Source organism: Streptopelia decaocto (genome assembly GCF_964273445.1).
Source record: "Streptopelia decaocto genome assembly, chromosome: 5".
Taxonomy (NCBI): domain Eukaryota; kingdom Metazoa; phylum Chordata; class Aves; order Columbiformes; family Columbidae; genus Streptopelia; species Streptopelia decaocto.
In genome coordinates, this window is record NC_138659.1 from 16,686,255 (window position 1) to 16,713,018 (window position 26,764).

Below are 26,764 nucleotides of genomic sequence, written 5' to 3' on the forward strand. Positions count from 1 at the left end.
TAATAATTGTATTTTGGATCCGGCAGTGGTTTAGAGCAAACTGCTTATAATTTCCAGCAGTTACTCTCACAAAATGCCTTCCTTTCTTTGATTTCTTTATCTTCAAGTTATATCTGTAGAATAAAATTGCAAAGTCAACTCATGCTTTGCAGTTACTTAAATTATATGTTATGTAGTAAGTAACTAAATCAAATAAAGCTAGCAGAAGATGGTTGTCTGTATTGGGTGGGTTTAACTGGTACTGATCTGGTCCTTATCCTTCTCCTTGAGACCATATACTGCTTCTGTGTCATCTTAAAAAGTTGCCTTTGGTGTCAGATTTGTGTTAAAATCGTTCATTTCAAATATATGGCCAGTACTGAAATGGTTAAAGCTGGTAAGCCCTGATTTATACCTAATTTGTTAATCTATAATTCCTTCCAAGAACTTTTTTTTTTTACTGTCTCTCCATATATGTGTGTGCACAAATGTGTGTTACATATATATTTATAAAAAATTTATAATTCATATAGATAGAACATAACCTCTCTCCTTCAAGTGTGCTCAGGTAAAGGGAGGATTCCTCATGCAGCAGATCAGACAATTTATAAAATACATAACATTTTTGAAGGGATTTCTTCCATGCTATTTCAGAGCATCAGAGATCATCTCAGTGTGAGTGATCTGAATAAGGAATGAAAGGTTTGGAGGGAGGAAGCAGAGAGGAATAGAGATACTGGAGTTCTGAGCTTTTTCCAGGTGTGGGAGCAGCATGGGAAGGAGATGCATTGGATTAGTGGAGGTACCTGTATATCACAGTTGGGGTCATTGCTATTGAACATGAGGAAACCCAGTCAAAGATAGCCCTGTAAGTTTTAGCTAAGAGAAGACTGTACATGGCTTGGAGGAGAAGGTGTTTAGACCTTACAGCCTTGATAAATGTGAGTGGATGGATAGATTAAAAAAAAAACAACCAACTCTTGGAGAAACATGGCTTAATGTGGTAGTCAAGAAGTGTAGCAGATTTGAAGATGGTCATGCATCTAGGCCTTAATATATCAGTATAGTTGGTCTTTGATCCCTCAAAACATAATGCAAACTCACATTTATTTATGTAAAAGCTGGGAGTATTTGTACATTTGGGGTGAGGAATAAATCACATCATGTTTCTGCAGCTGATTTTACAATTTTCTCAGCGCTGTCCCATGTACCACCACCACTCTCTTTCTAACTGAGAACAAACACACATCTCATTTAGTGCACAAGTGATCAATGTTACCTGATTTTCTTTTGTCTCCTTCATTCTAGCTGTTACAGCTTCTGGAGTCTGAGACCATGCAACTAGAAGCCTTTTTGGAGTGGAAGCAACGGGAACCAGTTTATTGGCAGTGGATGGTAACAAATCAAACTAATTTCAAAGTGTGCGGTTTTCTTGACTCTAACAAATAGCTGACCACTTCCAAAGGTCCCTTCCCACAGAAATAAATGCTGCAAACCAACTGTTCAACAGCACTTGAGAAGAAGGGAAAACGCCTTTGGTAAAATAAGGGCTGTTTCCTTAGTTCTTCTTCATCCCTCTGTTTTCTTGAGTAAGACTGGCCTAGCTAAGCTGAGGAATTGCAGGGCAGAGTGGCAGAATTTCATACAGTTAACACAAATTAAAATGTCTGATCTTAACTTCTTTAATGTTTTTTAAGCATAGCAATCATACATTTTGTTAAAATTAAATGGTTTTTCAGAAGAGGGCCTCTAAGCTTTATTACAGACTTGAGAACAACTACACTTGCAAGGAGCCAATATTGAAAACAACTTCATTTTTCTCAGCCAAATAATATGTTGAAACTGCCAATTTCCCCTTGAACTGTGTTGAATGATCATGAGAAAATCAATAAGCCTTTCTCTATGCATCTTATGACTTCTCAAGTGAGCATAAATGGTGCCATCCATCTCACTTCTCTCTACAACTTTTGCCCACTCACAGTTGCTGAAAATAATTCTTTAGAGCACCACATCAGCTGTATGAGTTTACAAAATTTTGAGAATCGGTGAGCTGACTGTTAATTGCCCGTATACCTTGTTCTACACTAAAAGCAAGGCACAGAAGTGTAGAATTACCTCACCTGTCTTGAAGAGTACTTCTAATGCAGAGCCATTCCCATCGCCATTACTATATAATGGGCTTTGCTTTGCATGCCTACCTTCTGGTTATTTGAAAAGTATCAACACTAGCAAAAGTCTGGCTTCAAACAGGCAAAATACACTGAAATGCTGTAATGCTTCCAGTTATATCCACCCAGACATATGTCTCTGACGTGTTCAACAACGTGGGGAACATTGTGAGTGTTTGTGTGTGTGTTTCCTGAAGTTCCAAATAAATACTTGCAAAAAACCCTGACCAGCACATCTTTTTAAATTGTTCAACAGGCTGGATGTCAATTTTACCTTTTTCTTTTGTTTTGCTGATGATGGTGGTTGTTCCTAGATCTGTAGGATGTATGGGAATGAGATATGTTCGGGGGATACAGAAGCTTTCTCTTTCCACTTAACCTGTGTTTTGTATTGATCTGATGGACGGGGTGATTCTTGCATAGCTACTGCCAGGTCTTCATGACAGACCATGGCAAAACTACAGCATCTGGAGTGACTGCAGTCGTGTTACTTTAAAATTCTGTCATTTAGTGAATTTCAAGGAAAACACCCAAACCAAAGAACCCAAACCAAAACAGTCAAAACCCCCAAACTGAAACAAACAAAAACCGAAACAAAAACAAAAGCCCAAACCAGAAGTGCAAACCAAAACAAACAAAACCGAAAACAAATAAACCCCCAAACCAAAACAAACAGAAACCTAAATCCAAAAATCAAAAAAACCCAAGTAAAACCAAAAACCCCCCAGAAATAAGCAAACAAAAAACCCCACCAAAACAAACCCAAACCAGCTTTGTCTCATTTCCATGCACTTAGTTAGGCTGATGGTGCCCAGATGGTGTCTGAGGTGCCATGAGCTGGGCCTTTGGTCAGCATGAGTTGCTGGTCCCAGCGTTGCTTTGTCCCGGTGAGCAATGCTGATGCTTGATGGGAAAGGAGGTTTTGTAGGGTGCTTGTGCCATTCTTAGCTATCTTACGAAGTTTTTCCTTGTATAAGCCTAAAAACCTCTTGATGTGAATTAAGGCAGAGTTTTAACCTGCCTGCAGAGAAGGCGGGGGGAGAGAATACTCTTATCCTCTTTATAGCAATGTTTCATACAAGCAAAGGCTGCCAGCATGTCACTGCATTCCCAGTCCCTGTTTCTAGGCTAAACAAAATTGGTTGTCTTAATGTCTCCTTGTAGGCCATTCCTTCAAACTTCTAATGGTTGTTGCTGCTCTCATATGGGATTTTCCTTCTCATTTGTCTTTGTTTAACTTCAGGTGCCTCACCCATATATCAGTGTTACACTATCACAGAGACTTGTGTTTGTACTTTCTGAAATGGTAGTTGACTTTAATAGTATGACATTGGTGACTTCTGGTTTTCTGACATCTCTTCCCGCAGTGTTGCTGCTGCACCAGCAATTATGCATTTGGTTTTTCCTTGCCTGTGTGCAGGCTGTGCTGTTCAACTGCTGACACTTCTCCAATTTCTAAAGATAATTTTAAATTCAAGTTATGTCCTTATGAGAGATTATGACCTTGCCTGTAATTAATCCTATTATTAACTATTGTCTTCTTGATAACAATATGGCAATAAATACTTAATGCTCTGAGTGAGGAGGCCTAGGTCCTTTAGTTATGCTCTGCTGCCTTGGCTTGAAAACTGTGTGTTTTTACACAATCTATGCACCCCAGTGCATAGGTACATACATTTCAAGGGTTCTGAAATTGTTTGGTATTTTTTTGAGTATTTCAAATAATGGTTACTATCTCAGAAGGCAGTTGCAGAATTAGTTGTAAAACCAGCGAGGTCATTGCAGTCAAGCAGAGCTGACAGAGCTTCTGACCAGTCTAGAGCAGGGATCTCTTGGGGTTCCTGGGAGTTTTACCTGGGCACAAGTGGTCCCTTGGGTGTTACAACTTACACATAGCGGATGGGGCTCTCCTGAACCATGTAAGCATGTTCTCCATCCTGGTCATCGCTTGGTTACAAAAAGCTATAGAAGTGCATCCAGCCTCAGAGTTTGAGGGGAAGTGGCATATCTAGAGCTTCTGCAGTACTGGTGATCGCTGTCCCATGAGTGTTACTTTATGCTTTAGAGCAGTTGAGAGTAGTTCACAGTATATAATGCTTTCTAAAATAAGCTAGGTTAGCAATGTAAGTTTTCTGTTAACCTAGAAATATGTTATTGTGAACTGAGGAGGTTATCTCTTAAAATAACTCTGAAATTGTGGAGCAACTTTGTACTGAGGTGGCAGCAATGAATTCCTAGTTACAAATTACCAGCTAGATGTGTGTGTGAAAAACCACTTAGGTACTGCTGAAAAGTAATTTTTATTGTTTTCCTTTAGGAAACTGTGTTAGATAATATGGCTGAAGAGGGAAATCCATGCGAGTCCCAGGATGCTCATGTGGAGAGAAATGGGCTGCCAGAGGTGACCTCATGCTGCCCCTGGGCTGACAGTCTGACTGAACACATTGGCAGGTTATCCAGAGATCTCATGACTCTCCGTGACCAACTGCAGAAGCTTGTGATGCACCGAAAGGCTGCGTGGTGTGAGAAGGTAAGGCTTTGGGTGGCATTCTTGATCATTAGCGACTTTTAAGATCCTATGTTTTTAGCTGTCTTGCTACCTTCCATCCTAGGGCGGCTTCCCCGTTGCTGCTCTGTGTCACCCTTGCTGCAATCTTGATGTCAGATCTACAGTTACTTGTCTGTTTATGCCCACAGCATGCCAGGTGCTCTTTCAAACACAAAGAAGGCATCTGTCCCAGAGAGGCAGCATGCTTAAACAAAATAAGCGTTGTTTTGGAAGGGAAGGCATCAAAGGGTAGGGGTTGCAGAGGACAGAAGAGAAGAGGAGAAAATCATGGCAGCCCCTGGAGGGGACAGAGGCAGCAGGTTGAAAGCATCAGTAATGATTTGTTCTCATTTTAGTTAGAAAAATAAAGATGGGTATTTGTAGGGAAAGGAGGGTGGGAGAGAATAGAGCTTGTCATCTTTCACTGAGTTAGTAGTCTTTGAAATGTCTGATGGGGGAAGGAATATGAAAGGTTTGAAACCTGTGAAGTGAGAGAAGGGACTAAGCACAAGACTGGGTGGAAGAACAGACTGGCTGTGGGAGGCTGGGTGCGGAGAAAAGCAGGTGGAATGAAGGGAAACGTACATGGTATTCCTGACATAAGAATGGGGAGACACTAGGAAGCACCCAGAGGGGGTGGTGGGACCTAAATAAAAGAGCTGTTAATGTAGGTGTAGAAGGTAAATCTGAATATTAACATGCTGGCACAAGGAGAAGATATGATGAGGATGCAAGTGTAAAAACTAGTAATTTTGTTCAGGCATCAAGAGGAAAGAAGGATACAGAGAATCTGTGGAACCTGTGGATAGAAAAAATGTGAAAGAAATAGTTGCGGCAGATAGAGCAGTAACAAAAATGCTGTCACTATTTTGTGTCTGTTAATACAGGAGAAGGGTTTTTCTGCCTTTTTTCTTTTTTTTTTTTTTTGATAGAAAAGTTGGTAGACAGGATTATAGATCAGCTGACAAAATGAAAAGTGTCAGGTTGTCGGATCAAGAGATATTTGCCCAAGAGTTCAAAAGGGTCTGGCATGGAAAAAGTCTGTGGAGGGCTAATCGCTCTCTGCTACTATAAGGATAAGGAACTAATTAGGATCAGTTGGATAGGGACAAGCACCAGGAGCTGCTGCTTCCCACAGAGAGCAGAACTTCTTCCCACAGGGCACTGTGGATATAAGCAGTGTATATGGATTCGAAATCTGTTGGACACATTCTTGGAAGATGTAATCCATCAAAGACTATCAAATATACAGACATGAATTACACACTTAGGAAGTTGCAGGAGTACAAATCATTGCAGGCTGGAGGAATATTCTAAGGAAGTGTCTCCATGTATTTGTCTTTTTCTTATAGTCTTCTCTAGGCACTTGCTGTCGATCACTGCCAGTGATGGGTACTGGACTAGGCAGGTCTGTACTGTCATCAGATTTCATTGCTTTTATGGCAAAACGGACATGACTCTTGCAGAACAACTCTGACCTTGAATTCTAAAAATAAAATTTCCAATGCATGCTTTCCAAAGCAAGATATGCTTTGATTCATCTATAACAATATATATGCTCTATAAATATTATATAATAATCACACTGAATTTTTTTATGCTTGAATTTGGAAATGAAGTCCACAAAGACTGAATGATGAGTTCTTCCTTGTACTTTGAAATAGATGCACTAATTGGATTTGAATGATGGCCGGTCAAGTTCCAGTGTTTCTGTGATACGGTGAATGCTGTATGAGTTTATGACTGTGGGTAACAAACAGAGTGCATCTTAAGAGTGTTGTTAAAAGGATGGTTTATTGCAAGTGCCTCCTCTTCTATGTGCCCTGCAACAGAATTGTTTTGTAATGCTACGCAACAGCATTTTTTTGAATGCTGGGGGTCAGGGGACTCTCCATCAATCCTCTTTATATCAACCCTTCCTTTGTTCTCTGCTTATGTGATGCTTTCTGCCTGTAGCCTGTCTCTCTCCCCCACCGCCGGGCTGCTTGCTGAATTCAGACTCTGCTATCAGTTGCTTGGTTCTGCCCCCTTCAGTTTTTTCCCTGGAGAAATAAGCTTATCAAATCTTCCCTTCTATGTTATTTTTTTAGTCTAACAAAGAAGAAGATATAGTGGTAGCTAAAGTGGTCATTATCTCTAACTTTGTATCTTGCAATACTGAGACATCTGGAAATTATCTTGGTTCTCACAAGCGTGCCCAGCTGAGGGACAGTACAGTTTATCGTAGCTCTTGTGCCCTCTACCTTGTACTTCGTGAAAAACATGGTAATCCACAGAGTAATTATGTCTGTTGTTAGCAGTAGGCCTGATGTCTGTGCCAAGCAACTGAGCAGAAACTGTTCTGAAGAACAGAATCGAGGGCACATGGTTAAACATGATACACTGGGAAGAGAGAGCTGAGATTTCGCAGAGGGGAATCGTGAATGTAAAATCTGTGGGAGCTCTTTGAAGGGGACCAGCGAGCATGTGGGCAGGGGAGGTTGGATTGGCGTCTCTTAATTGCATTTAGAAGTGGCATTTGATAGAGTCCCTGAGAAGATTCTCAGCACAAGTAACCTGCCCACCTGGCTGCCTTTCCCTGTTGAGCGCACAGCGGAGCAGGACACGGAGCGGAGGCGGCTGGGATGAGTTTGCAGAGGAGATCACCCACGGAGCCGCGGGGCCCGTGCTGCTCCGCCGGCGTGGACCGCTCTGGGAAGGGACGGGGATAACCCAGGCCAAGCTGAGGCAACATCAGGGGAAGTGGTAAAACGTCAGCTAAAACTGGATGGATCTAACAAAATGCATCTGAAGGGGAGGATCATAATTTTATGTGTGTTTTTTCCGTCACGTCAATGAGCTCTTAGGGTTATAACAATAGTTCTGTGTCAGTGGTCAAAAATAGCAAACTGAGTCTTCAGAATTGTTATGAAAGCAGAAGAAAGCAAAAGTTAAAATATTCCTGGAATGCTGTGTGCAGTTCTGGTCTCACTCCTAATTAAAAAAAAAAGTTGATTGAGCTGGAAAGCATAGGGAGGAGAAGCGATGATGACTTAAGTTGTGAAGATGTTTCACTGCAAGGGAAATTTGTCTAGGTTAGGGCTCCTTGCACTAGGAGGGGGGAGAATGAAGATGGGCACTGGAGGAGGAAGAAACATTTTTTTACTGTTCTTCTGATGCTCCTTCATTGTCACAGTGGGTAAACCTAGAGGGAATTACTGGACAAATTAATGAAGGAAAAAAATTGTGAAGGAAGAAATACAAAAAATATGCTCTGGTCAGGAAAGTCCTTCAGCTGCAAACTGCTGGAGTTTAGGAACTTGTATCTATTTGCTGTTGACAACTATTGGAAACAGTGCTGGGTTAGATGGAGCTTTGATATAAGGTACAGTTGCTCTTTCTTTACATCCAGTTTTAAGCATTACATTTCAGGAGGGAAACTGGGGAGAGCCAGAAGAGGAAAAGTAAAATCATCCTAAGTTTGGAATGCAAGGTCTTTATGTTAAAAACGGGAAGACTAAGGTGGGGTACGTGAGTCTTTCAACATTAAGAAGTTTTCTGTGGAGGAAAGATTTTTATTTTTTTCCCTGTGTATGCAGTGAATGGGACAAGAATGGGTGTAAGTCATTAACACAGAGTTTCTAATTAGATACCAAGGAAAAAAAATTCCTAATGCCCAGGGCAGAGAAACAGTGGAGCAGGTTTCCTGGTGAGCTGTGAAGTCTCCATCCTTGGACCCCGCACAAGCCAGGTAACACCAATGTCAGCCAGAGATGACTGCAGGGGAGCTGGACCTGCTCTAAGGTTGTGGATTGGGCTTGAAAACCTGTTTAAGTCTGTTTCACTTATATGTGAAAATCTGTGATTGTTTATTTATCTAAAATGATGTTAAGGTATTTCTGGTGTGTTAAAGTCATTGCATGTCACGATGTCTGGTTTGTACCACTAAACACAACTGCTTATTATTCAGGATGTGATCTCAGTTGTTGCAAGTTTGATCATTTGTGCACTGTGATCCTGGTAGTTAAAATTTATCAATCTTAAATCTTTCAAAATTAAATCACTTATTTTCCTTCTTTTCTTTTGTTTGTTTCTGCCTGCCCCCAGCTTTTTCTTTGGTTATGTGCTTGGAATGACCCTGAAACCATTTTCCCTTTCAGGGACATTCACTAGAAGGCATCTGAATGTTGCTATGGGATTTGGGTGATTTGTGAAACCCAGATTAATATGACATTTTAACTGATATCCATCTCTAGGCAGCACCGCGTTCAGTATCTTGGAGGAGAAGATGCATATGGCAGAGGTGTGACCTGAATACGGGGCTTTCTTACTGTTAGCTTTGTTCTTTTCCATGCAGTGCTGGGCAAATAATAGTCACTTTTGGTGACATTTTGAGGATTTGTAAATGATGAAAAAGTTGAGTGAAATGGTTAAGCTTTAAAAATGTTTCTCCTCTTGGAAATAAACTTAACTGTAAAACATGAAAACTGCTAATTCCAGAAGAGAACTTGTTTGTTTGCTTGCTTTTTCATTTCTGAATATTTCATGTTATCTACTCCTCTGTTTGCGAGGGGATTTTATTTCAGCCTGTTTTAAACATTTGGCTGGAATGCAGAGCATTTTGACTCCAAACGATGATCATTTCAGTTTTAACCACATAAATGCTTACACCATACTGAGCTTTTGTTGAAATTTGGGATATTGTCTCTTAGGATCCATGTGTTCACTAGCATTTAAAAGCAAACTGGCAAGACTTTGAGCCATTGATCCGAGCTCGAACATGCTCCCTCCACATTAGAGTCCTTTTTGGAAGAGATGGATTTGGATTCATAGTGCATTGGGGAGGGGCTGTGTGGGAGGGGGATGTTTTGTTTTCTCTCGCTGGGGAGAGGTGCGGGGCTGGTCAGTGGTGGTGGCAGCAGTGACCTTGGGACACTCCATCAAGTGGGGGTGGCATGGTTTGAAATGCAGAGAGGCTTTCACTCCATCCCAAGAGTCCTGTGATTTACTCAAACTTTTTGCCACTGCCAGCTCATCACAGTACACTGGGGGAGACCTTGTAGGGTCTAATAAAAGGAGTTGTGTTTTTTTTCTCAAGGATCTTACATCTATAGAAGACTGAACAGTTTTTGACGCACTTGGATTTAAGACTTTGCCATTTGAAGTAGGGAAGCAACTCCAGAGACTGATGCTGAAACACAGCCCTACATCCTTCTAGTTTTGCTTGGGGTTTTTTTTGTTTTTTCTTACTGAGATTGAGTTGCATTTTATCTACTCAAACAAGTGCACTTCCAAAGCTTTTTCTGTAAGCCTTGTAATGCAGTGGAGGAGGGGATGAGGAGCTGTGGGTACTCTGGTAGCCCCCACCAGTGTTGGGTGGCTCTGCTGTGTATGTGATGAACCCATGTGAAAATAAAGGCAGTGTATGTATGTGATTGAGGGAAAACAAAGTCTCATTATTTCCTCCACTTTGCGAATGCGAGGGGCAACACAGGGGTTTGGGCTGGCTCCCGGTGTGCCGCATTCCTCCACCAGCGCAGGACCAGCTTGTGTTTCTGCTACCGTAAACCCGGGACTTGGGGCAAAGGGACAGCTGGGCTCTGGCTGGAGAGCTCTCTGAAGGCTTGTCCAAAGCTCTTTTTTTTTTTTTTTCATCTTTGCTATTTCTGCTGTTTATTCTATTTCTCTGGGCTTTCTGCTAATATGAGACGTTAGCGTAGCGAGCAGTTAATTATCCGGGCTGTCTGGGGCGCAGGAAGGGGAGGAGCGGTAGGGAATGGTTCACTGCCGATGGATTTCCTCAGTCAGCACATTCCCTTCCTCAGTCCCAGAGCGTTTCTGTGTTCCACTTAGTATTTGCAAACCTCCATCTGGAGTACCAAGCAGCTGTCAGTGGAGCTTTTCATGCAAAAAGAAATTGAAGAACTAGCAAGACCACAAGAGCAGCTTTTGGTAGTGCATGGTTGGCTGGGCCCAGATGCCTGGGTAGGGGGAGGAAACCCTGGGAGATCAGTAGGAACATCCATCAAAGGGAGCAAAGGAGGACATGGATGGGAGGATGGCAAGGAGGGACAAGGCTAATGGCTTTTATGTGTAGTTCTTATTTGGTTAAATTTTGTATTAAATTTGCTGCTGATGGAATTGCCGTGGTATTAGCAGGTAGTTTTAGGTTATTAGAAAGCAGGGATCTGCTGTAAACAATAGGAAGTAACATCCTAATGTTTGTATTCTCTTTTTGCTCATGTGTTTTACTGTACTTGTTTATTTGTCACTCATTTATCAATACTCCTCGCAGCAGATCTGAGGCTGCCTGCTCCCTGTATGTGCCTGCGGAGGCTGCAGTGGAGATCCAGGTGACTGTTCCTGCGGCACAGTGTGTCTTCTCTGTTCTTGGAGGAGGAGAGAAGCCGTCTCCACATGCATGGTTTCTCCTCTTAACAGCACGATCTAACATTTGCATTAGACCTGAAGCCCCTTGGTAGCCTGGTTTAAGGCTGGCATGCACGTGGAAAGTTACTGCGGATAAGCAGGGCTGGGAGATTTTTGAAAGAATCTTGCTGGCTTCTGAGAACTCAGGCAAGTTGGTCAGACTTGAATAGTCAATGTTAAGCTTGCAGCATACAAAGAGATGAAAAAGATAAGTATTTATTCTTGGTTTGCAGATGTAACTTGCTGTGCAGATTGCTGAATGAGTGCTGAACTGTGAGAGAGACAGAGAGACTGTATGTGCCAGTTGCTAAATCAGCAAACCGATTTCAGACACACACAAAAACTGTAACTGAAAATAAATTACCCAGCCTGACATTTTTCATGGAGCTTATATATTCCAAAAGACTCCAGCTCCTTAGGGAAGAGGGAAACATTAAAAACTTAAGTGCTGTCTCCTGTTTTTTATGCAGAACTCTGAGGTTTGAAGTAAGCATGGGTGAAAGTTGTTCTTGCTTCCCGAAAGATGCTGTTTTCCCATCCTTGACAAAATGCAGAATGTTTGCTCAGGTGACAGGATCAGTTAAAGTATAATCAATAACCACTGTTAATATTTTACTTGCATTATTTGCCAAGATGTTGGATACCGACCAAGGCAATGAAACATGTAGTAAATGCAGCTCAAGAATTATATTCCAATAAATTTTAGATGAGCTTTATTTAACAATAAACTGTAAAAAAACTCATTCCAATGAACGTGTTTTGTAGCCACTGTAAATGTTTTAGTGCATTTTTAAGAAATAAGTGTAGTACTTTACGTTCTCAGAGTTGAAACACACCATAAAACATAGATGAAGACTGGGGGTGCCTGCAGGGCTCGGATGCGCAAGGTGTATCAGATCGCAGGTCCCAGCACTGCCTTTGTCTTTTGAATGTGAAAAGCTTGGGGCTGATGGGGATTTGAGGTACTTGTGACCACCAGGTTGCTGCATTTCTGGAGTCGAGGCTGAGCCGCTGCACCAAACGTCATCCTCCACAAGGGTAGTGTCCTGGGGACATTGTGAATTCTGGCTGACAGGGCTGTATTAAACACCACAGCCAGTGGCTGTATATTAGAGCAGCTCTACCTGAAACACTATTAGTGTGTTTTACTGAACCTTTCAGAGTGGGTTTTGGGGACAGTAACTTCTGGGAGGTTATCTGGCTTGCGTTTTAGCTCCGGGCAGATGTCAGGATCATTCCTCCTCTGTCAGCAGGAGTTACAAGTGTTGTGTATTTTGCGGCGCTGCTTGGTTTTTAGGTGAGTTTACAGAGGTGCTTTGGGGAAGAAACCTGTTGCATTCCTGCATTCAGAGCTTAAGTTTCCTTTTTTTTCTTAAAACCTTGGCCTTGTTCTCTCACCTGTCTATCCTGAAATCAAGGGTACTTGATCATAAGAGAAAAAAGTATCTAACTCATTTCTGTGTCTTTGTCCCGTGTGCTTGTAGAAGAGCTGTCATAAAAGTGAATCTGTCATTTAATATTGTCACATGTCTTCTTCCCAGCCAGAAATGCATCTAAATAAAGCTTTGGTACACTTCTGAGCTCAGAATGTTTAACTCTTCATCTTATCAGCTCTCTCAGAACCGTAAGAGAGCTGTTTGGTTTTTCCCTTTGCAGGTTAGCTGTAGGATCCGGCCTTTGCTGCACAAGTCAGTGTGGCCGTTCATGCAGCTTCGTGTTCACCTGCAGCTGATACCCCCCACCCGAACTGTGAGCTAATGTGAGAAACTCCTGAATGTAGTTTATATAAACATTCCTTTCTTTGGCTGCATATACTGGGACTACATTGCTGTATTTTGTTTCACATCCTTTTCTCCCAAAGCAGGATAATATAGAGAGGTACAAGTCACAAGCAGCACTCTGTTTCTGAAGTGGCCACTTTCATGTTGTGCAGTGACAAAGCTCTGCTTAAAACAAAGTGGGTCCCTCCAAGCCTCTCCAAGTCACTTAGATCTGAGATATCTTCTGTCATCAGTGTTTGTCTCTGCTGCCCAAGATAAAAGTTTGGAAGAACAAATTGAAAAATAACTGAGCGATTTATTATACGAAGCAATTCTTGTCTGTTGCCTTCTTTTGTAATTTGTAGTTGTCAGGGTCTTTTTCAAAGCAGCACTGCAGCCTTTTTGCAAGTGTCTAAATTACTTACAGCGACATACTTTAGTTTTCATTTCATATATTTGCCTATTACTACATTAGTTTCTGTGTCTTCTAATTGAATCAAGGATTTTGAAAAGTCTAGAGATAAAACTGTAGTTTAAAAGAAGTGCGTTATAAAAGGCCAGGCTGTTAGAATTGAGTTTTTGTTATTACTGTAAAATGATGAAGATTTATAATTTGGAGAAAGAAATAGGTGTTTATCTCTTATTCCCCATGGTGTGCATTCAGAATTGTGTGGCGTATGGAACTTCCACACGTCGAACTTGTGATGGATTGTAAAGAATCTTCCAGTTTTATGCTCCTGCCTGGACCTGTCCCACCTTCCTGAGAGCAGCAGGACTGTAACAGGTGGTGGGCTTGCGAATCTTCTCGGGAAGTAGCTGAGGAGGTTTAGATGAGCTCCTGGCTCCAGAGCACAGTGATTCTGGCTGTCTTGTTGTGTGTCTCTGCTGATGCTTCACCTCTGCTTTTCTTGTGCTGGCATCCTCTTGACCTGAACAGAGGTGATGCAAAATTGTTGATTTGTTTGAAGACCATTTATTATTCTAAGATTTCTCCCTGGCTGGTTCTGAGTTGCTGCAAGATCTCCTTTGGCGATCCAACCCGAGGCTGCCCTCGGAGCAGCTGCCTCCCTGTGCATCTCTGGCCGGGCAGGGTCCAGCGCAGCGGGTGGCAGGAGGGGACCCGGCTGAAGCCCCTGCTTGTGGCAGCTCTGCCCGCCCATCCTCGGGCTCACTGCGCAGCACTCGCGGGGTTCAGTTGCTTTTGGGCCTAAGAGGATTAATTTCTCTTTTGCTTTGCCTGTGTGATGGGTATTTGTAGGCTCAGCAAACAGGCAGTGCTCTTATCAGTTGTTGTTTTTGTGTTTCGTATTGGTTTTTGGAGGTACATTTTGCATTTTTCTGGTAAAGACCCTGAAAAATCTTAATGTTGTTCTTCTCCTGTTTCCTTAATCCTGTATCCTTTATCTTAAGCTAAACTGACTTTTCAGACTCCTATCAATGTCGTACTTAGATACATGAGTCTAAATACAGATCCATTTGATTACCTTAAAAAAAATAGCAGAAAACCCTCAAACAAAGCAAACCAAACCAACAAAAATATGGTACCCATTCAGACAAGATCAGATCACTCCTGTGTATGAAGTTCTCTCATTCAAATGCTTTCATTAACTTTTAACCTCCTGTTACTGTGCTCCCTCACCATCTTAAAGCTTTCCATTGAAGAGCAGTGTGGATGCCCTTCTCAAGGCTGATGAAGTGCTCTGCAGTATTCAATGTATAATAAAAGGAAGCACAAAGCAGCAGTGCCCTGCCAGACCCTGGTAGTTGTTCTGGGTGGATGCAGCTGCACGTGTTCCTGATATTAATAACTGTATTTTTAGTTTCTCCTCAGAGGACTCCTCCCCCAGTTAAAAGATGGCCTTCTATTCCTGGATAAAATAGGTACGTGTCCTCTGTGTGGCTTCCCTGTGAATTGATTTTGGACTGACAATAGGTGGGCCTGGTAGCTAGCATTTGAATAGCGAATGTCTTACTTAAAATGCATAAGATGGAGATGCATACATTCCTCTCTAATTGCAGGAAATTGCAAATTTGGGCAAAATTTGGAATGCAGCTGCTTGTATAATTACATCTTCTGTCAGTTGCTGTAGCTCAGCTTTACCACCCTTCTAAAATGTCTTCATAGTTTATGGCACACATAATGCCCCCATTAATATTACTTTGGGATCACCCCTTTCATTTATTTGCCACCAGTTCCAGAGTTCTAAGATTTTTTCCTTGTGCTGAACCAAAGGTGAGTGTTAGAAATTAGTAATTAGGTGAAATTTTGCTTTATCAGTTAAAATTATTGTTAAGCCCAAATAAATTATTTTTTTAGTAAGAAATAGCCGTGCATGGACCTCAAATGAGTTTGATCTGCCTACAGCATCAGGTTTTGGATATGTGCAAGCCTTTCCCTTTCATGTCCTTATGAAATACAAGGTATTAGGTTATGGAAAAGTTGTTTGGTTATTGGCAACTAAGTTTTGCTATCTGCTATTGGTCATTAAATGACAGATAAGACTAAGATACAGATCACAATTCAGAGCTTAATGAAATGTGTTGGCCCCACCTATAACCACCATCACAATTGGGAAATGGTTGAAAGGCTGGAAAGCATTACAGGAGGAGTAATAAAGAAATTATTTGGTCTGTCTTTTTAAGAGGTGAGAAAAGTGTAATGTAACCAAGGCAAAGTTATAGCTAGATCATGTTTTGCTAGTCCTTAGACAGAAGTGGAGTTTTGAGGGCATAAGACTTCAGATGAAATACGGTATAAGACAACCTGGTAGCTGAGGTGGAACTCACTGAAAAAGGGGCATATATTTAACCATAAATGCATTTCACTGCTGAGATAACACAGTGATAGGGGAGTTTCTTGACATGCTGGAGACTGTGTTTCAAAAACCAAAAATATATGTTTCTAGAAGAGACCCTGTAGCTTACCAAAATGTAGTAGAACATTGCAGAAATTACTAGATGAGGTACTGTACCCTGTGCTTTGCAGTAGGTTAGACTAATCAAACAGTTTATTATGACTTTAAATCCGTAAGTGCATAAGCATTGGTATTAAATGGGCTATTTCAGAAGAACTTCAAGTCTCTTTGTGTACAGTCAAGGATCTCACAAGAAGAAAGAAACCTCATTTTCAAAGGACAGTGTGGGAAATGTTCAGCTATTAAAATAGAAAATGATGGTTTCCAGCGTTTTTAACTGGTTACTCTTCAGTGTGTAGAAATTGCTACAGAAAATTAAAAACCTTGAAAGCTTACAGCAAAGAAGCTTGATTCAATGAGACAAGTGTTATAAAGCTTCAGTACTAACTCTGTAAGTTTCTTAGAGGTTTGAAATTATATTTGGGCAAGTTACTGTAAGACATGAATTTGAAATTAGAGTAAGGTTTTTTTTTAATAGTAAAACACCTGCTTACTCAGTGTTGTAGTGTTTCCAGAACAGGTGATTGCAGATATTGCTTTTGCTTTAACTTGGGTTTTTTTGTATAAGCAGAAAATGTCTTTAGATGTTTCTCTGAAGGTTGGGGGGGTCTGATTTTCTTGGAAGTCAAATTCAGCAAATGTTTGAACTTCATTGCACGGTCCTGTCCCCCCTGCTCTGTATTTTTTCACCGAAGCAGGAGCTGCAGGATTTGATTTTCCATCACTTACGCATTCTTGGCATCTCTTGAAATGGTGCCTTTCTCTGCTTCTCTGAGGCTGAATGGGTCATTGTTTATAGCTGGGGAAGGAAAGCATTTGTTGTACACTTAACAGTGATTGTTCAAAAAAAAAAGGGACAAACATTTTTGTTAAAGGAAACTGACCCCCTAGCCAAATTATTGTTGGTTTATTGTTAAAGCAGTGTAAAGTCCCTACTCTACTTATGCATGAAAATGGCTTTATTTTTATGCCTTTGGACAGTTCTTGCTGTCCCTAATGATGCTCGAGGCAAACTGCTTGGGCATCTTCTTTCACAGGCAGACCTTGGTGCATGTTTTTCAGCGCAGCTCTGTGTGCAGCAAGGTGCAGAAAGCGGATTGTACAGCCAGGGGATTCTTGTATAGAAACACAAAGAGGTTTTGGGTGGTAATTGTCGGATCCCTGTGACTATTTTTATTGCATTCCGCTTCTATTTAATACTTAAAGATCTTTCTACTATGCTTATAGTGGACTCTGCTCTTCCCTCTTCTATGTTATCAACACTTTTGCTTATTATTTCCTTTTGCTCTCTTTCCTTTTGTACTGGGTGCTGGTTTTTTTCAGTGCTGACAAGGAGGGCTTTCTGAAAAGAAGTCTGAAAATCCTTCTCTATCCTGTTTTCTGTATCCCAGATAGACTGTCAGCTGGGATTGCAGTTCTGCAAGGTTTTTCTCAGGGGGCGGAAGGGGGTGGTGGTAGAAGAAACACTAAATATAAGCTGTAAGACAGCAAAAAGTATAAATACTGATAATTTGTAAAGTGTTATTCAGGCTTGTGCTAATTAAAGGCAGGTGTTGGCAAGGTTCAGTCCTTGGACTGATCTGGAGTCCAGTCTGGAAACTGAAATCTCCTAAACTAGCCTTAATTTGCAATGCCTGGTTTCCAGCGCTCAGCTGTCAGGATTTCTGTGCGGCATCCTTGCCGGCAGTCTTGGAGCAATTCCAGTACCTCTGTGCTTATCGCACTTTCATATTTTACTTATAGATCTTTGTAATTGGTGCTTGTCTGTTGAATGAGGGTCTGCTCAGTGTAGATGGGAAACTGAGGGCTCTGGGCAGCTCCTCAACCTGAGGAAGCCTCTCGGTGCCCGTGTTTGGGATATTGTGACGTGCTGGGACTGTTTGGGGCCGGGCAGGGCTGTGCACCAGCTGGCCTGGCACGTCTTTTCTGTTTCTGTAGTCTAACCCATCATTAATCATATATTTCCAAGCATGTAATATTTCACTTTTCAACTCCCCAGGTACAGGGGACCGTCTTAGACATGATAGCTTCAAAACAAAGCTTGGAAGTGAGCTTCCTTTAGGAATAAAAAATTCTGCAAGTCAAATGGTGTTTGGTGTTTTCAGAGAAACTAGATGAGTTTATGAAAAGTGTTTGGTGATTATGCCCCGATAGCAAAGGCGGTATGACTTGGTGGCTTGAATATTGCATCCATTCATATTTCCTCATTTCCTTTCACTCCTCAATGCAAAAAGACAAGATCTGAGATTTTTCTGTTTACTCCTTTTGACTCGGAGCACAAAGGAGCAGGCTGCACTGTGTTTTCCATTGCGGTTTGTAGTACCTGAACAGAATGGCAAGAATAATTAATATTTCATGCCGTATGCATATGGGCCATTCTCCCTATTCATAAGAGAAATACAAGAGAGAATGAGTGGACAGGTAGGACTAGAGGCAGAAAATGTACAACTTCTAGGCTTGTGCAGTTTGTTTTTCTGAACAACACTGTTATTATAGCCATTTTGGCAAAACTCCTTGAATAATTTGAAGAGATTGCGATTTAAAAATAGTGACATGATTCTGGTCTTTATCATCCACTTCAAAAGGAGCACCAACAATTTGCTTTGCTGCTCCCTCCTCAAAGCTGGCAACTACATGATCACAAAATGGAAATGTTCCTGTGCCTCTCCCCACTCCTGTCCTCAAAACAGGTGTTTGGAGCTTTAATTGCTGCTGCGTTTTAAAGCTCATCTCTATCCAGTTAGTGTCTTCCTTCAAGTGTGTAACTTAGAGGCAGAGTGTTCCTTTGCTTTCCGAGGCTCTCGGGTTGCCACGTGAAGTTTTAACAAGCTGAAGTGCTGACTTCCAGCATTTGGAAGATTGTCACTTTCATTAGGTCGTTACTGGAAGTTATTTAAATAATGGGACGTGGTTATCTAGATCCCTTAGCATCTCTTTGGGATGTCTTGCATGTTGGTAAAATTCTCTCCAAATAAGTTCACATCCAGTTTGCTGCCTAGCAGAAAAAGAACCATTTTGTGCATCATTTTTACTGCACTTCTCATTAGCGAGCTGTTAAAAATAGGAGACAGATCAGCTTCTTGGGGATGTTTCTGAGACACAAAGCTCTGGGAAGCTCATTACCAGCAAGGTGCAGGCAAATGAAAGGGAGCTGAGCAACCCACAGCGGTAATTGTGAAGGGCTGGAAGCTCTCCTGTTTGAGGAGACATCAAACAAGCTACATGTGTAGGTCATCTAAGCAGCTGGTAGAAGCAGACCTCCACAGGATGGGCGGCTGAGAGACTGGGACTGTCCACATGGCAAATTAGCACAGGTCCAGAGGAGGTGAATCTGGGTATTACTGCTCTGGCCTCAAAACAGTGGAACATGCAGAGAAACTGGAAGGCAGCTTATTTAAACTGTGCGGCACATTACCTCTTCCATGATTTGCCCGCTGAACTCATTGCTATAAAATTTAGTCAAAGCCAGAAAATTCCTGGGACTGAAAGCAGCTGAGATAACTGTCTGGATGAAAAGGACAGCCAGTGGCACATTAGGACAGAAGAAATTTCAGAGAAGGTAGGGGTGAGGAAGCGCCGCGGAATTAATCACTTGTGTTTGCAGGCTTGAGGTCTCTCCAGTGCACAAGTTAATCCTCTGTGGTGGGGACGGAGCCTAGGTAACTGCTCAGCCTGGTTTTGGGACATGCCTCACCTCAGGCCCCTTTCCAGCTCTGCACTGGGCACACACTTCTCTGTTTTAGCTTGGCCATTCTCAATCGGGCCTCAGCCTGAAGGATTTTGGAAATGCAGCATCACTCATGGCACTGTCTCTGGGGAGATGGGAATTCCTTTTTATGCTTGATGGATGTCCTGCCTGACTTAATTCCTGTGCTGACTTAATGTCTGTCACTTCAGTCCCTTTTCAGTCTGTGACGTGAGATTCAATACTGCTGTCTGCAACTACACTAGCTCCTTGGCTTCTCCTTAGAACATGACAATTATTGTAGTTGTCCCTTTAGCTTTTAGTTTTTAATACCTTTTGGAAGAGCGGTGGCTCTGAGTGACTGCGCTGTTGTGAACAGCTGCGGGGCCCATGCTCACCCCAGAGCGGGATCTGTGTCGGTTTGAAGATGCTTTCCTCAAAATGCGCCAGGTCCCCTTGGGATGAGGTTGGTTCTGCAGAAATGGAAACAATTTTTATCATGTTGTATTTATTTGGAGCGGGTGTGCAGCGATTGTCAGCCAGCACTGTGTACCTAACTGGGAATTCAAATTCCAGCTGGTAGATTGAGGCTGAAAGGCAGAGCTGTGGGAAAGAGACAGGCAGGCACAAAATGCTGAGGCTTCTAATCTTTTACAATATGTTTGTTTAATACAAAGTGGTCTGCGGAGATTGTTTTGCAGTGTAGAATAATCATTGTGTGCTGACTAATGGGAGACAGCAAGCTGTTAAAGAGCATCAATTAACCATACAGGAGGAGATATTGAGTATTTTCACAAGCGTTCAGGATGTGAAGAGTAAATAATATTACTTGAAGGGAACCCTCAGAGATTTTTAGCTATTGAAACCTACAAACCGCATCGAGAGTATTTGTGGACATAAACATATACATTACAAGGAAGAACAGTGCAAAAAAGAACTGGAGGTAGCTTTCCAACTCCAGATTGAGCTGATACAAAATAAATAGTGCTTTCCTAAACTTGTTCTCTTATTTCATGTTCGTTATTTTGAAAATTTCCCCTGGTAAATTTATCTAATGCTGTCCCAGGAAATATTGGTCCTCTTTACAGAGTGTAATGTGTGCAATGCCCTCTGATACTGGGATGTCAGCATTTGTTATACTTTTGCTCCCCTGACTGCCTCACTGTAAGGCTGTTGTCCTTGTCCTTACACCTGCTCCTGTACAGTAATTCCTGTTCCTGCTGCTGCTGTGAGTTAGAACTCAGTGCACTTAGTACTGAGGGTAATGTGCTCATCCACCGTGTGCCTCGCACACTGGATAATAAAATTCTCCAGTTTTGGCCGGTGGATATACAAAAACCTGTGTTTCATTAGGAGCCCTTTTATATAGCATTTCTAGTATTCTGCCTGAGTTTAATGCAAGAAATGAATAGCATTTTGTGGGCTCTGTTTGCTGAGTGATTTTGTTCTTTGTAAGTAACAGGAAATTTTTCCCATCCTGGATTCCAGTGTTAAATCCACTTTACACAAACATCATTTTCCATTTATTCATTGGCAGTGGGGAGACTACATAACATTGAATTTATTTTTTCAGTTTTGTTTCTTCTAAAGTGGTGTTAGAGAATTAGACCTTAGATATTATTTTAGCCAACAGCAAGAGGTGTCCTTGGGGATTATGATAAAAAATGAACCCTTGATTCTTGCACAAGGGCAATGATAGAATTCTTGGCTTCAACTCTCTATTCAAATGCCTTAATCAACACAGGTCACCTTTAACAGATGCTTCTGCATCGATAAAGCCTTTAAGATGTTAGGAAGAATTTGGAGAAATTTACTTCTTTTCTGATTTGACTTTTTTTAGAAACGTTTGAGTAGGGGAGTGGGAGAGTGACATATCAGAAGACTGTGGAGAGGATTAATTACTTGGCTGACAACTCATGAAGATATTCTGATGAAAGCCTTGGGATGAGTGAGTGAAGCCCTGGTGAAGTTGGTGTCAGTGGGGAAGTGTAACTGCGGCCACAGCCCCCGTGCCTGCAGTGTTTGGCGCTGTAAGGTAACGAATTCTGATCCCTTGTATGTCATAAGCATCCAAATTTGTTTCAGTAGGGAAACCTCCCTACAGATCTGTGGAAAAAATCATTTGCCTGCAGATCTGGCAGCTGGTTTGACCCTGAGCATTTGTAGCTCGACAGTGGCAAAGGCGGGGGGAGCTTTGCTACGGACGGTAGGACTCTTGTCCTCGCAGCTGGTGCTGCTTTGAGCTCTGACTGATCTCTGGTGCTTCAGAGAGATGCTGAAATATCCCTGACTTTACAGGGAGCTTGTCAAAGCCCTAATGTGTGAGATACCAGTATCTTAATGTGGATCCACAGATTTAAAGCCCCAAGGAGTTGTTCAGCTTCACCCGTGGCCAGGGAAGGGAGGGGCTGCTGAGCGGTTTCAAGGCTGGAAGGGGGTATCATTAGCACTGAGCTTGACCTGAGCTGAGCTTTGGCCAAAGGATTCATCCCTGGAGCTGCAATGAAGCATTTCATGGTTCATTATCCTCACAGTAGGAAACGATGTCTTACTCTGAAGCTGAATATCTAACTCAAATTTTCATCCATTTGATCTTCTTATGGCTTTGTCAGCAAAGTCTGGTCTCTCACCACTTCCTTTTCCATGTTCTTTTAGGATCTAAAATGAATTACATATCTGTCTCCATGAATGAAATAGTTTGAGCTCTCGAAGTTTCATACTATAAGGTTTGTTTTCCGGGCTGTGAGTCACTGGATGACCTGTCTTTGAATCCCACTCTCTGTTTCCCTGTGTTCTTTTGGAATGTGAACTCCAGAACTGTGCACAAGTTCGAGGAGAGCTCTGGGATTTGTGCAGGTTGCAGAGGCAGCATCACTTTTCTGAAGCTTTGCTGCTTTTTGGCTGAGCTGATTTGGCAGCTTGTTGCCGTAGCAGAAACAGAAAATGCCATTGGACCAAAAACCATTTCCCCGAAGGCCTTAGCAGGGCACCTCTTCCTATGGAAGAGTCCCCACTGGCAGCCACGTTTTGAGATGAGTCACTGAATTCACATTTAATCCACTAGTAAAATTGCCATGGCAATTACCATCTTGCAAGTTCTTCAGATTAAATGGTTAGAGAACATTAAATCAAATGCTTTGGAGAAATCCCAGTATATACAATTGCTTTTATCATCCAGGCAGTGGTTCTGTCACAAGAAAAGCTTTTTTTTTATTGGGCCTGACTTCAGTGGAAGTGGTCTTAGCCTCTACTTCTTCATCTTCGCTCCAGTATTTTCCTTTTTCTATTTGTTACCCCATAATGAGAACTGAGAATTAAGGAATTTCTAGCTTACAGTTGGCATCTCTACTTTTTAGCATTGCCAAGCACAGAAAGCATTTGCAAACTGAAATAATCCTGTTAGTTGTGAGACAATTAATCTGTTACGATAACGTGGTGGCTTAAAGCACAATGGTGATGAAGGTCACTCCGCTGAGTGACACAGACTTTGTTTTGCTCTGAAGTCAAGGCAGCCGCTCCTCATGAGAGGGGAGCGCGCAGAGCCTGCGTCTCTGTCAGCAGGGGAGGGGCTGGCACACCCTGAATCTGCAAACCAACCACTACGGGCAGCTTCGTGGTCACTGAGGCTGCTACCTGAGAGAAAGCACGTGTTAGCTTAATTCAGTTTTCACCGCCGCGCACTTAGCCGACGCTCACAGTGGGCTCGTTTGTTTGGTACATCCTAGTCCAAATGTGACGTTTTTTTCCCCTATTATGTTCTCTCTATAGGTGAAAACAAGAAAGGAAGAACTACAGAAGGAGGGATTCCCTGCTACTGCTAAAAAGATACAGGAAAGTGTTGAACTCAAACTGCAAGATCTTACATACCTTTGTGCTCCAAGAAAAAATAGAGCGCACGGTTCGTGCAGGCTGGTGTTGAGAAGCGAACATCCCGTCAGCAAAAGTGGCTGGGGTAGGTCTGCGTCCCAGGAGCCTGTTCCTGCTGCCAGCACTGCCGAGGTGATCAGAGAGCTGCAGATGAGAGAGGCCAGCCTGGGGAGAGAGCTGAAGCAGCTGCGGGAGGAGTGCAGGCAGAGGCTGCATCAAATTGCAGAAGGGCTGGATGGAGTGATTTGCGTCAGCCCTTGAAGGGATAAAGCTGGACTGACAAGAGCAAAAGGGTAGACTGACTTGATCGGAAGACACTGTGCAGCTCAGTGTGGGGGACTGCAAGGTGAGGAACCAAATGTAATGTCTAATTTTTAAGCCTGGGAATCATAACTTGTTACTGCTTTGCGACTTGCGCTGGGGCCATAACCTTAGCGGTTCTCTCTGCAGCCCCTTTACTGCTAACCCTGCCAATTAAATTCCGCAGCAGGCCTTCGTGGCAGTGCTCATACATCTCCCTTTTATCTTCTGGATTTCTAGTTGTTCTGCCAAGCACTGGGCTCTTTTACAATGCTCAGCTGCTAGGCATGGCATACATTGAGGCCACACGTTGAAGTACTAATTGCATTCAATATTCGCCAGAAAATGGAAGAGTTCATTAGTCAGAAAAATCCAGGTATTGGAGAACATGCAAAGTACTGAGGCTTAGAGAGACTGGAAATGTTCAAGAAAGTGTGCTGTTTTAATTCAGCTGGTTTGCATATTTGTGGCAGCTATAATGCAGTCACTATAAGGAAAAACAAATGCCTAATAATAAATAAAGCAGCACACTGATTTCATTTACTGGTGTGATGCACTTGAAGTAATTGGGTTCTCAAAGAGAACAAACTAGAAACCCATTCTACCGAGTTATGAGTCACAATGAGATAACTTATGGATCTGCTATAGGACATTTCTGTAAAATAGAAATATGACCTTTACTTCCAATCTTGAGGAGTCTCCAAGCTCTGTCTCTGGAGACTTCTTCCCCGGGAACATGCAAATATTTTTCACTTGGCATTCATTTCCTACCCTTTTCTGTTTTACTTTCACCAAGAAATATTTTTATATTCTAGTTGTACACTTTCAGGAATAAATAAATTTGAAAAAAACAGTTTGCTTTTCGTTTGTGAATTGCAATGAGCAGTGGGTTTTCCTCTGTCTGGATTTCTGCCTGCTACCCCAGCTCGGTGGTGGTGCCGGTTACCAGCTGCTCTTCGCTCACTGGGCACCAAATGCGGGGAACATTTTGGGACCTCTGTCTGGGCATCGGAGCCATCGCTGCTCTGCAGGAACACCCTGTGCATGTGGGAGTGGGTGGATGAGGCTCAGGTCTCCTGGTTTCTGCTGCACCAAGAAAACTTCAGTTGCTTCCAGCCCCTGCTCATCTGCACCACTCATGTTGGTTCTCCTGCATTTTTTGCGGAAGAGAATGGCAATGCAGACATCGGTGCAGAGCCCCACGGAGAGGGCTGATTGCCCTGGTTTCACCCAGTTGAACGCAATGTTGCTCATAGGCCAGAAGTATAGAAACTCAGTTTAACGTGGACCAAGTTTCAGGCAGCCTTTCCTCTGCGTGGACCTGGTGGCTTGTCCAAGGTAGGTATAGGGTGCCAAGCACTGTGCTGCTTCAAGCTGGTACAACTTGGGGAGGGTGTTGGCTCTGTTGCTGAAATTCAACACCCGAGAGGATTTATTCAGACACAGGTATCACAGAAAATTAATCATGAATGGGAAAGAAACAGTATATCCTAGAGCTAACAAGAGTGGCAGCACCAGCCTGTCTGTCTGAGCATTTTATATCCTCCTTCAGCTTTTATACAAGGCAGTTTTCATACTACATTGCATTTAGGTTTAAAATATTGCCCTCAAAAGATCCTTTGTTCTCCTGGGATTTTCAGCAGGGTGGACGAATGTTCTTGGGCATGGCAAGAGCACTCAGATTCAAGTGTGGGTCCAGCTCATGCCTTGCTGTGGATTATAAGGGCTGGCTTAATGCTGTATACCATGATGTATTATGCTGCTGTCCACTTAAACTGACAGCAGTCATTCATGGGGTGACTTATTTCCTGGAATCAAATATTTGTCACTGTGCAGTATGTAGTACCACATGCTTCAGTGTTCATCCAAGGATCCCATTCCAGCAGAGAATGGGAGCAAACTGGCAGCACCTTTCCCCTGCTTGGCCCTGAAGAATTATTTTTCTCTTTGGTGGAATGTAAAAATGACGGTGCTCAGAATGTCTGTATATACGCGTGTGTGTGATGTATAAAAGTGCTGTCAGTGAATGGCAGGCAGCTGTGTTTGCTGCACAAACCGTGGTGCCGAGGTGGCCGTACGGGAAGCTGTCAGGGGAGCCAGTGGGCTGGAGCTGGAGCTGCTTGTCACGGTGTGTCCCTGGAAAGGGGCTGCAACCGAAAGTGGCCCCCAAGCAGATCACCGTTCCCTGTGATGCTGCACTGGCCTTCTGCGCTTCAGACCCCTCCTGCAAGGAGCACAGGCAAGTACAGCTTTAATTGTCTGGCACCAATTCCCTATTACCTTTTGTTTCAGGTACCAATTAGCAGTTTAAACCAGAGCAGATATTCTGTGGTCCCTGTTGAAGGTCAGCAGGGTGTTTTGAGCTGGCACTGGTTCTAAAACCGATACCTGCAGCCTCTTCTTTCCTTTGCCCATCAGCACCAGCATGGAGAGCACAAAGCAGGAGGTACTTTGAAGGCTTGGTGCTCTCATACACCAGGTTTTGAAGGGTGGTTTTCCTGTGAAGAAAGCTTTTAAAATAGCACAGCACCTCCTTGGGAGCTGGGCACAAAGGGACTGAGCTGTGGTCATGCCTTGGTGACCGGTCACAGCTTTTGATTGCTTTTGAGGTACAGCGATGCATCTGAAATACAGCTGCTTGCTGGTCCTCGTGAGCTTGGCGAGGCATCATCTGTCTCTCCAGTACTGCTGGGAGATGCTGTGTGATAAACACCACTGAAAAGCTTAAGAAAATCAGCCCTGGATTAACACCAGCTGCAATGAGGGCTGGAAAGTGAACTGGGGGTGACCACAGTCACACTTAATGGGATATAACCTGGGAACAAATCGGTGTCTGTCACCTCATACCATTACCATGGCATTTGAAGTGTTTTCCTTTCCTTGTTCAGGTCAATTTCTCTCACCCACCATCACAGCCCACTGGTTTTAAAGGCTGCAATGACCTCGGTCACCCAGGCTTGGCTGTGCGTCAGCCGTTGGAGGTGCCGCAGGAGGGGAATGGCTGCGCTGGGAGACGTGTGGCAACCAGCAACCAAATGAATGGTTGGTGTCTGGCAGCTGCTGCGACAGGCAGGAGATGACTCAGGCGGCACATCGCATCCATGGGCTCAAGCACGCTTGGTAAATGTTAAGTA

At 42.8% G+C, this 26,764-nt stretch overlaps 1 protein-coding gene across 2 annotated transcripts in view; it reads left to right on the forward strand.

The window, feature by feature from the left end:
• The window catches only part of TEDC1 (tubulin epsilon and delta complex 1), a 67,563-nt gene extending 43,080 nt beyond the window's left edge, over positions 1–24,483 (forward strand). The window contains exons 6-8 of one of the 2 annotated variants that reach the window (XM_082052315.1): positions 1,288–1,374; positions 4,465–4,677; positions 23,232–24,483. In XM_082052315.1, coding sequence (XP_081908441.1) covers positions 1,288–1,374; positions 4,465–4,677; positions 23,232–23,591 — 660 coding nt within the window. In that variant the 3' untranslated portion in view covers positions 23,592–24,483. The remainder of the gene's footprint in view (positions 1–1,287; positions 1,375–4,464; positions 4,678–23,231) is intronic. The other variant, XM_082052316.1, reaches the window with a different exon arrangement.
• The last annotated feature ends 2,281 nt before the right edge of the window (positions 24,484–26,764 follow it).